The sequence below is a fragment of the Mytilus californianus genome, unplaced genomic scaffold (assembly GCF_021869535.1).
Source record: "Mytilus californianus isolate M0D057914Y unplaced genomic scaffold, xbMytCali1.0.p SCAF_4, whole genome shotgun sequence".
Taxonomy (NCBI): domain Eukaryota; kingdom Metazoa; phylum Mollusca; class Bivalvia; order Mytilida; family Mytilidae; genus Mytilus; species Mytilus californianus.
Genome location: NW_026262690.1, coordinates 44,665,056 through 44,676,620, shown reverse-complemented (window position 1 = coordinate 44,676,620; position 11,565 = coordinate 44,665,056). Strand labels below are relative to the sequence as shown.

Here is an 11,565-nt window from a genome sequence, read left to right as displayed (position 1 = left end):
AGTGTTCTTTAACATGCAGAGACCGAAGCTTTTTCCTTACACAAGGTATCGGGTTAAACGTCTCCATTCTAACTAGACGCGGCAGTGTATTTATACTTATCATCCTTCCCTACCGCTATATCAGCTTCCTCAACATATCTGTAAAACTCGTATCCAGTTAGCGCGTGCAAGTGAGGAGACATTATCAAGTGAGCAGGACTTATCAACAAATTCTCCCAACATATTGCCTTGTATTGTAATGGTGATAAGTCACCAAATAAATTCTTTTAATAAAATAAATTACACTTGCAGTACATATTTTACAATGAACCATTTCTTTTTTCCTAAAATTACTTTACATTCTGAAACGAGATGTTGATAAAATGGTGTCGACGGCAGTCTTGATAAGTTCTGCCGGGACTACTTTTTTTCAGAACTGAACTATTTGACTTAATTTGAACTATTGGTCAGACCTGTATTGAGATCAATCTATCGATACAAATGTCAACAATGAGGGTGTGGCAGTTTAAATTATTAAAAACATTTATAGTGAACATAAATCTATCTTTCTCAAATCAACTTCTCCTTTACGAATTACGACTACTTAAATATATATGTGTACTTTTAGTCTTGAAAACAAACAGCATTTTGATGCGTTTCTGGAATTTTTTTATGAACCGTATGCTGTTCAGCAGCCGGTCAGCGAGTAGAAATTTTCTTCTTCTGGTGATATGAAATACTACGATCTTTCAATATAATCTTTATAATTTTTTTTTTTTATATCATCTTCAAATATTATACTCTCATATATGCATTATCATGTACACGAAACATTTTTCTTCCTCTAGTTAATGGGAATATTTTACCCTGCGTATTTTGGCCACAAGGTGTATCCGCGGTTTAATATTTTGATGACGTGTGTTGCCTAGTAATAACAGAGACACTCTGGTAACTCTGGTAATAACAATTCCCGCGAAATTATTGAAAAAGGAAATTTTGATAAAAAACATTGCTTTGAAAGATGATAAAAATGTTATCTGAATGTGGATTGTATAGATATTGAAAAATATCAGCCCCCTCGACAGAATATGAAGCTAAATGGCTCGTTCGCTACGATCACTCGACATTTAGCTTCATATTCTGGCTCAAGGGCTGATATTTTTCTATATCTACATATCCACATCCAGATAACATGTACATCCCACATTAGCATGGATTTTTCTACAGTACGGGAGAAGTTCAGGAATAACCATATGTATATGCCTAGTCAACCCTTATGATTTCTTTTATTTTGTGATGGTCCACTACTTTGATGTCTGACATAGAGACAAATAAGGCAGAAGTTTGCTATTTGCTTTTTTTAATTAATAAAACACACACGTGTATGGTCTTACATGCCACAAATAGTTGTATTAGATAATTATATATATATATATATATTAATGTACTCGTTTAAACAGATGTCAAAATCAATTTCATTTATTTTCTCAATTATCTACAATTTCTATACAATGACATTGTAAGGTCTAAAATCAAATTATTACTTTATTATATTCCCTTTCAGACATTTGCAAACTACTCTGGTAATATTAGTTAAATAAGAAGATACAACAAATCAAGAGGTTACATACTAGAAGAATATAAATCGAGGTACATATGACTTCTAAATAACAATTGTATTGGTAGATGATAAAAACAATTTGTGTACATTTTTCTGGGGTCAAATTGCTCGTAACTGTTCACTTAAACAGAAAATCTTTTCTCCTAATTTTGATATTTCCAATGTGAAATTCTGGTAGTTTCCATCTTTTAGAATTGATATTCTGTGTTTTTTTTCTTTTTTAAAATTTTTAAAGATAATATATGTAATGTGCATGAACATATATGTAAACGTGAAAAGGTAAACGAATTTCAAAGTTATTTCGAGATATACGGAAGAAAAAACACATCTGTTGCAAACTTCATAATATTATAAATAACAAATTGACGTGAACTTACATTGTGCAACCAGGCGGGTAAATTGATGATGAATGTTAAAAATGGATCCCTTGAAATGAAATGTTTATTATATACATCATATTTCACATTAGTCGGTGAAACATGCATCAGAACAATGTCAACGGCACAGCAGACTTGAAAGGCTTGCCATGACATCAACAACTTTTTATTAACTGTGTCAATTGTAAAGTTCATACCGATATCTAAAGATGAAAAACAAAGTCATGTTGTAAAATGCTTTCTTTTATTGATATTGAGGATAGCACATAACATTCGATTTGCACTTAATCACTTGTAGTTTTTGGTCAAAAGAGTGTATTGTTGTTTTTGATTTTTTACATTATATCTTAACAGCACAGTTTGCAATCTAATTTCAAGATATAGCGAAGTTTGAGTACTTGAGTCAATTTGTCAATAAAAAAAAAGAATGGCTATATTTTGCTACAGTAAATGCCAAAAACTCTTAGAAAAAGAGAAGTGCAAACTCAGTATTTGTTAACAGAATGGTTGATGAAATAACAAAAGACGTTAGAAGTAATATGAATAAAATTAAGTTAAAGTAAAACGGGTAGAACGATTTGTCTTTCTGTTTTTAATCAAAAATATAGAAATATGGTCTTTTAAACTGCTTTTAATTTTTACAACATTAAATAGTTAATGAATAGTACTAACACAAATAATATCGCACGTTTCTTCAAACAACAGTCCAGTATATGGTGAGAATTGGCATATTAGAAACAGTATATAAAAAAAAAACGTTAATGTCTAAGATGTGGCCGTTACAACTATAGTTAAGAGGGAACATGTAAATGAGAATGAGAATGAATCAACTATTTGAAACCCAAGGCACCGAAAAAATATCGTAACGTGTTTCACGTTACCCCTGTCTCGCCTAAGTTCGCTGTTATCAATGTTATATTGGAATCTATATCATTTGTTATTTTTGAGAACAAAATTGTTAATGGGTAATGGTTACATACATTTCCAGATAATGGGATTTACTGTATAAAAAAAGTAATCCACAGAATAAAAAATAATCAACACAAATGAAACATCCAAATGGAATACTTATTTATGTTCATCCATTATTTTAGCTCTACAATCTCCTTCTTGTCTTCTGATTACTAAGTATCGCAGCTAATGAGTTACGCTCGTGCATGTTCAAACTATACTGACTGCTACTTACACATTAAACTGCTCCAACCGAGCTATGAGGAAGAACGGATAAAATCGAAACTACACCAGGGTTACGGTAACCATCACGAATTGGTTGACCGATACGATTTGTCGGTGCCTCAACTAAATAAATAAATAAATAAATAAATAGATAACCTTTAATTCAAGAGGACAATCCCATTAGTTAAATTTAGATTTTTGATTTTTGGTGTTTTAACGCCACTTTTAAGCACCGCTTTTGGGCTATTTCGTGGCGGCCAGTTTTTATTGGTGGAGGAAGCCGGAGTGCCCGGAGAAAACCACCGACCTTCGATAGGAAAACTGACAATCCTAGTCAATTAAGATTGGAGTCGAGTGCACCCGCACGATCGGGGTTCGAACTCACAACCTCAGTGTTGACTGGCTAGTGATTACAGTAGTAACTACTTAGACCACTCGGCCACCGAGGCCCCTCCCATTAGTTAAAACCAATCTTCCTGAGAGTCCTCAAAAAATAATAATAAAATAACATATTCATTAAGTACATACAATATTATAATGATAAATACACAATATGCAGTTTTATATAGATATCAATGAAAAAGCATAATAATTTGCACAATTTATGAAAATTTGTTACATTTTGTTTTAAAAGATATAAGTGTATTACTCATCTTTATTTCATTTGGTAAACTGTTCCATATTTGAGAACAAGAATATATAAATGTTTTTTTTTTTTTTTTTTTCAAAAAAATTGTTTTTGGCTTTGGAAGATTTAATAGTATTACCTTTTGATATAGAATTCGTTTTTCTACATTTAATCAGTTTAAACTAAACAATAAACTGGAGTATGTCATTATGTCAGCTTCTACTATAACCCTAGCAGATTTCTTTAATAACTTATTAAGTTTATTTATTCCACCTTCATAACAACTACCCCATATATTGCAACAATAATCAAACAATGGCAGAATATAATCATTAACATAAATAAAACGTATATGCATAGGTAAATACTTTCTTATCTTTTGTAATAAGTTGATTCTATTTGATATTTTACATAACATTTTATCTATTTGCTCATTCCAATTTAGGTTTTTGTCAATATATAAACCAATAAGTTTTTCATAATCTACATTCTCTATTTGTTCATCTGTAATATTGATATCTAAACTGTTCCCAGTTGAAAAAAGCCTCTGTTTTGAACCAATTATCATTGATTTACATTTTTTTGGCATTTAGTTTCATACGATTTTGCGAACACCAGTTTTCAATTATATACATAACATTTTGAAGGTTAGCATTTAACTCATTTACATTATTACCTTTACTATGTAAAGTAGAATCATCTGCATATAAATCTATTAATGAATTTTCTATGTTCAGTTAAACTCACTAACGACAGGTTTGTGTGGTCTTCAATTTGTAGATACCAGTATAGTCGCCTGATCTGTAATTTTACTGAGTGTGTCCTATTCCCGATTTTGACATTTTGAATGAGAGTGAATTTGCATGGCAGCTGATGCATGCGTAGCAGGAGATGCGTACCTTGTCGACACACCCGGTCTCGCTCCTTTTGGAGAACATGCAATTACGTCAGTTTTTGTTTGTTACACTTATGTATCTCTTCCTAATCGATTTACGAGATTTGAATATTGGTAAACTACTCTCGCGATTATTTAAGTTAACATCAAAACCACTATTTGTTGTCAGAGTATTAGACTTCCTTTACACTAGTATTCTAAATGTCATCGGGTGAATTGTTGGGAAACCTGCATTGATACGCAGTACGTTGGTCCGGTATTTTGATGTATTTATAACGGGATGATTTAATTCACGAGATGTAACTTGTATCCTTTTAAAAAATAAAACAGCGATATATTTTAAAAAAAATATTTGGTCTCAAATTGGAAGTATAACATTCAGTCAAGACTTATTGCTACTATAAAACACAAGGTTTAAGGAAGTTACTAGAGATTGCGCCTGAAAAAAGTGTTTTGTATAAACCAGCAACCAATTAAATATTATATTTTCTCCCTATTTTAAAGATCAGTCCTTACCTATAATTTCTTATACCTATACCAAACCAATTACAAACACGTATTGCATGATATCAATATTGACTTTAAGTCTAAACCTTCTGATTGCACCTGTGATAGTTCACCATTCATAAATAATCCGACAAAATTCTCTAAACTGACATTATCAAGGAGAGGCGAAAAATACCAGAGGGACATTCAAATTCATAAGTCGAGAATAAACTGACAACGCCATGGCTTCAAAAGAAAAAGACCAACAGACAAACAATAGTACACAAAACACAACACAGAGCAACACGAACCCCACCAAAAACTGTGATCTCAGGTACTCAGGAAGGGTAAGCAGATCCTGTTCCACATGTGGCACCCGTCGTGTTGCTCATATTATTACAAACCCGGTAATAAGTCTAAATCGGTAGGTCACATTCGGGAAAAGGGGGCGGGATTGTAGTTACGACATTAAGAACATATCAGCTATCATCTGTGAAGCGGACATTCCATAACGGTCTACCAACTCGTGATGGCGTCCGTAAAATTTACGAATGGATGATTTCAACTTCACCACTTGGAACTCTTGGTTTAATAGCTTCCTTGTGAGCAGCAACCCTCTATCAAGGAAATCATGATAGGAAATGCAAGCCCTGGTATATCGTATCAACTGGGAGATATATACTCCGTATAAAGGCGCCGCTGGAATGTTGCTACATAGAAATGGAAAGTTCACAATTGGGAAGCTGAAATCATCTCTCTTGTCGTAAAGCTTTGTTTTCAACCGACCCTCATTGTCAATTTCTAGATGCAAGTCAAGATATGAGGCAGACTTAACTGTATCTTTTGTATCCTTTATCTCAAGTTCGACGGGATAGATGCGTTCAAGATAGTCACCAAATTTTGAATTAGTTAGTGAGAAAATATCATCTATATAGCGGAAAGTAAAGTAAAAGGATACTGCTAATTTCTTTTCTTTCTTCCTAAGAAGTTCCTGTATAAAATCAGCCTCATATTTATACAGGAACAAGTCGGCAAAAAGAGGGGCACAATTAGTTCCCATGGGAATGCCGATTGTTTGTTGAAAAACACGTCCTCCAAACGTAAAAAATATGTCAATCAAGAAATCAAGCATCTTGATAATGTCAGTTTCAGAGAAGTTTTTGTTTGAATCAGACTGATTATTCACAAAGTATGATTTATCCCTCCCCAAGACAAGATACTTTTTTGTATCTACGTGGCCATTCTTTTTTATGATACAAAGTAGGACCAACTCTTTCAATTTGTCTTTTAGTTTGGAATGGGAAATACTTATGTAAAGTGTAGAAAAGTCAAATGTTTTAATACTATTGCCAGATGAAAGAGTGTTTGATTGTTTGTACTCTAAAAGATCTTTAGAATTTTTTAGTATCCACATCTGGTTCTCACTAACTAATTCAAAATTTGGTGACTATCTTCAACGCATCTATCCCGTCGAACTTGAGATAAAGGATACAACAGATAGGTAGTTTCACAATAACTTTGAAGCCCGGCTTTGATTGTTGATTAAATTGATTTTGATAATTTAGAAAGAGGTTTTGTGGAGCACTTGGAAGAACTAGCAATATACCATTATTTGTAAGGACACTTATGTAATTAAGGTATCCAATACAGTGAGGGAAGATCCAGTTCTTCATCTTTGGTTGAAATTCCAAAGGAACATAGAACAGACCTATGATTATCCAGGATTTCCTGTTTAGTAAGTGTCTTGGAAGTATATGTTGAGTTTCCAAGTGAATCACCAATACCTAATTCATTTCTCAAGCAGTTTATGTAATGTGATTTTCACTCAAAAACGATGTTGTTTAGGGTTTTATCTGCGGGGACAACAACATATTTGTCATGGAGGTAGGACAAGTGTTTTGCAACATTTGGGTCTTTAAAGATTGATGAAGCTCCTACATGTACAACAGTGGTGCTAAACCCCGAAAAATGTTAAGAAAAAAATCAGGAAACCAATACTGTTTTTATGGATTTCCCCTTTTTGAATTTGCCTTGGAGTTTGGTATTTTTGTTATACTTTTTTACACTAGTACATTAAAAGCAGTTGCAGGCTATACACAGGGTTTTGAGTGACGAAAACAATATTTTTACCATTACCATGCGATCAAAATAGAAGCACAATATTGGGAGACTTATTTGTATGTATACTAAGAAAATATAACAAAAAGTCAAATAATGCAAAATAGAAAACAAAATTTAATTATGATATGATTATCAGAACTCAACATTCGTCAGCTTCAAATTTGTAACGTGGAATATCCTACATTAGCGTGATCAATATTTAATTATGTCGACTGATTTGTATAATGGAAAGGATGTATATCTCAACAATAAAACGTATTACTGTGTAGGATGTTTATTTCATATGTTGTTATGAAAAGCAAGCTGTGAGTGATAAAGATAATCATATTTTATATCATAATCAGTTATTTTATTCCAGCCATCCTGTTCCTAATAGAAAACTGTGTCTTGATGTCCTCTGTTCATTCCACGTAATTATCTTGCACTGATTGAACATTTTTTTCTATCGTTCGTGGGTTTAAATCTTCAACTTATTATAAGTTTATGTCTGTGCATCGTTGTAATCGGAATGGTTAGACATATTTTATTGACTTTTCGCAACCTTACATCACTTATCCTTGAGGCACAACAAATAACAAAAAATAAATAATGAAGATTTGGCGCTATTTGGCCACAACTTTATCTATCTATATAGATATATATTTTACTAATATGCCTTATCTGGTAACAATAGGTTGCCTGAGGATCCCTCGTAATCACTAGCTATCATAATTGTTCACTTAATATATAAATGTTAAATCAAGCGCAGATACATCTGCAAAATGCCGAAACTTTAAGTGCACATGCACTGACAAGTTGTCTTCAGACATATTAGCTCGGCATGTAGTTATGATTCATCTGAATATCATTTACCGTGTACTATTAACAGAATTCAAGCTTAAATATAAAACTTAAACCAGTATCATTTCCTTAACATTAATATATTCAATACATTGGGTTTGTAGTGATAAATTTCTCTGCTAATTTTGCGCCTTACTGTCTAATTTAAAAAAAGACCCCAGTGAGGCTGCAATTTAACTTATTACTATAAATGCAAATTATCCAACACTAAACTACCAACTACCAAAAAAATCAAACTCGAGTTTGTACCTGACGAATAATTGTCTTTAAAATTGGAGATTTTAAATGCTTTTATTTCTGAAGCACAAAAAGTAATAAAGTTAATAAATAATTAAGGTTTGGGAGGATTTGGCTACAGCTTTATCTTTTAATAACATGTTATTGCCTGGTCGATATAATTGTCCTTGAACAATATGCCATAAACCCTGTAATTGATTCATATACCTTCAAGGCCGGATTCTTTTTTGATATAAACTCAGAAAGTATTTTCAGTTTTGTTTTTGAGGAGAGGTTTGTACCAACGTAAGCACTGTGTCGATTTCTTGACCTTAAAATGTAATACATGTGGTAGGACCTACTGTTTTATTCACGGCCAGTGCCACACCTGGCCGACTACATGCTTCATTGAAAATTTCTATCAATATTGTACTTTTTTTTGTGGAACTGTCCCCAGCAAAAAAAAAAACAAATTAGCAAATTAGAGGTCTTAAGACTCAATGCAAAAAAGAAGCAAACTTTTCTAAGTCGACACACGCTACTGGACAGCCTTCCGATTAAAAAAAATACAAAGGAGATAAAATCAGCTTAGTGTACCAAAACACAATTCGAAAAGCTTGGCTAGTGTCCATTTTAGCGCAAAGGATATTTTTTTCCTAAATTCAGATACCATCCTGATCACCTTATATCAAACAAAGAATTTTTTCACTTTGCTATTTTCTGGGTTAATACAATCATTGATGCTCCAAATCGGAGGATATGACAGGTGAATTATGAGGCGCCAACCCGTCATTTTTAGCAAAGTCCCTAATTTGCGATATTCTTAAAGCTGAAATTAGCATTTTTATCATCCTACCACGTTTAACTTCTTTCTTTAACTTCAAATGGGTTTCATTTTTGTAAACCTCTGCCAAAATGACATTGTTTGCAAAACTTGAGAAACATGGGCCATTACAGTTTAATCTAAACCACTCTGAATATCCTGATAATAACATTGCTGCATTAGTTTAGGAAATCTGAATCTGGTGTTATTTTGCATTTGTCTTGGTGTAAAGGGTAGAAAATTTGATATTTTTTGTTGTGCTGATATGAACCTATGAACAATCCCATGTTACTGAGGACTATTAGTACTACTTGTGGTTTATCCACTATTTGCACAGGTTATTACAGGATGTACACCACTGTATCTCAAACAAATATGCTTACGCATACAATCTTTTGGCGTGCACATCTAAATATAGTTAAATGCATAACATTTGTGATCATTGACATGCTTTTGCATATAAAAAAAATTCATATTTTTTTTCTATGACGGTCTAGTAAAAAACGGGCTGCTATGCTGTTCTAAGTCTTAATTTCAAACTTAATGCTGCATGCCGTTTGACATCTTATCTTACAGTTTGAATAATACTATATTTCAGCAAATTTTGAAATGAAAATATTTGTTACGAACAATACTTATGTAAATTTTAAATGCATTTGTCCACATTCCTATTATGTAAAGTTTAGTATCATGTTGCTTCAAGGCACTGTTTAGATAAGTATGGACCAATTCAGAAGAACGGGCTTCCAGTCTCTGTTCAGATAAAATAGGTATTGATTCAGAAATGGTGTTGCGTTATGGAAACGCTACAAAATGTTAATTTCTGTTATCTTTTTGACGTATTATTAGTGTATAACAGACAAACTTGTATAATCATTATTTCTTTTTTAATTCGACCTCTTAAGATACTTTTTTAAAACAATTTTAAGAAGCTGAACGTAACGTGTTCCCTAGAAATTACATACAATTCATTTAGATAGTGTGAAGATTTTTTTTAGGAACATACTACTTCTATTCTTTCAAATTAATGGCTTAAAATTTGATTTTCAAGATATTTCATTCATGCATAAACAGCCTTTGATGTTTCAATTGTTCTCAAGGTTGTCATTTCAGATAACTAAAAAAAAAATGCACAAAATTCATATGAAACATGTAACTTTGTAATAATTCATTGACTTTTCGATCGTGATCGTTCGGGTGAAAGAGGCATACGAAAAATACAACAAAGAAAGTGATTTTTTTAATTTACTTGTAATTATCTATTTCAAATTTGTAATCACAACATGTTGTCGCTGTTTTGTTATGAATGTTCACTATAGGAATTCGATCTTACAAATTATTCGTTTCATCCTTTTGAAAGAACGGAGAAATTTTTCTTAGGGCAAAGTGTCAAACTATTTCAAACACGCCCATTTCTTTTCGTAAAATCTTGCTTAGACAATTATACCCAATCAGTTGAAGTTGTAACAAGGATTCAATCCCTTTTTTCCCCTTTAAAAAACTGACTATAAAAAGTCAAAACTGCATCGGTAGAGTCTTTGTGTCAGCGTGCATCAATAAAAGCAACATGCTTTTACGGTGGAATCTGCTCATTTGGCTAGTTGTTCTGTATACAGGTATAATATTTAATGTATATAGCATTTGTAACCTAATTTTCATGAAATTCAACTTAATGTTTTGTTGATGAATAGTTTTTTTTTCGGAACTCGCAGCATATTGATTATAAAATCACAAGAATTATAAGAATCGTAAGACATCGATGAAAAAGATGAAATACATTTGTTAGCCTTGCACACGACCATTATTAAAATCACAATTGAGTAGAATAGAACATATTTGTTTATATACATGTTAGTCTTTGCTTCACTGAACCAACTTGTGAATGAAAGCGTTCAAATGCTTTATTTTTCTTTGGAAAGTCATTTTAATAATTGATCAAATTAGATATCAATAAAATTTACTTATAAAATAGTATGCATGTTAACAATCTCTGTAGTAGTCAATATCATTGTATGATTGGAATAAGGAATTATGTTGGCATTTTTTATACAGAATAAAATAATGATGAATCTCAAAATCCCCATAGGCCTTCTATGGATTGCAGTGGATCAAATTTCAATTCAATTCTTGCAATCACGAGAAAAATAGAAAAAAAAACTGAAGTCTTATGCAATTAATGTCGAAAAAAGTCTTTTAAGAATGAACACCGAAACTGTTAAGATACTAATTAATTCTTAGTTGTCTGCGTTGTTCTGCGTTATTTCACAGTGTTATTTTTACAACTAGCACGAGATATATTGAGGGTCCTACAACGGGTACATGATCTTCAATGTGTATTATTTATAATCTTTCAAATATTCAAAGTTTGAATAAGTTTTACTGCATTTTAATACTTCAAGTATG

The 11,565-nt window shown here is 32.1% G+C and overlaps 1 protein-coding gene across 2 annotated transcripts in view; it reads left to right on the top strand.

The window, feature by feature from the left end:
* Nucleotides 1-10,708: 10,708 nt before the first annotated feature.
* LOC127738077 (uncharacterized) overlaps nt 10,709-11,565 on the top strand; it is a 258,304-nt gene continuing 257,447 nt past the window's right edge. For both annotated transcript variants that reach the window (XM_052249165.1, XM_052249164.1), the window contains exon 1: nt 10,709-10,778. In XM_052249165.1, the coding sequence (XP_052105125.1) occupies nt 10,730-10,778 (49 nt within the window). In that variant the 5' untranslated portion in view covers nt 10,709-10,729. The remainder of the gene's footprint in view (nt 10,779-11,565) is intronic.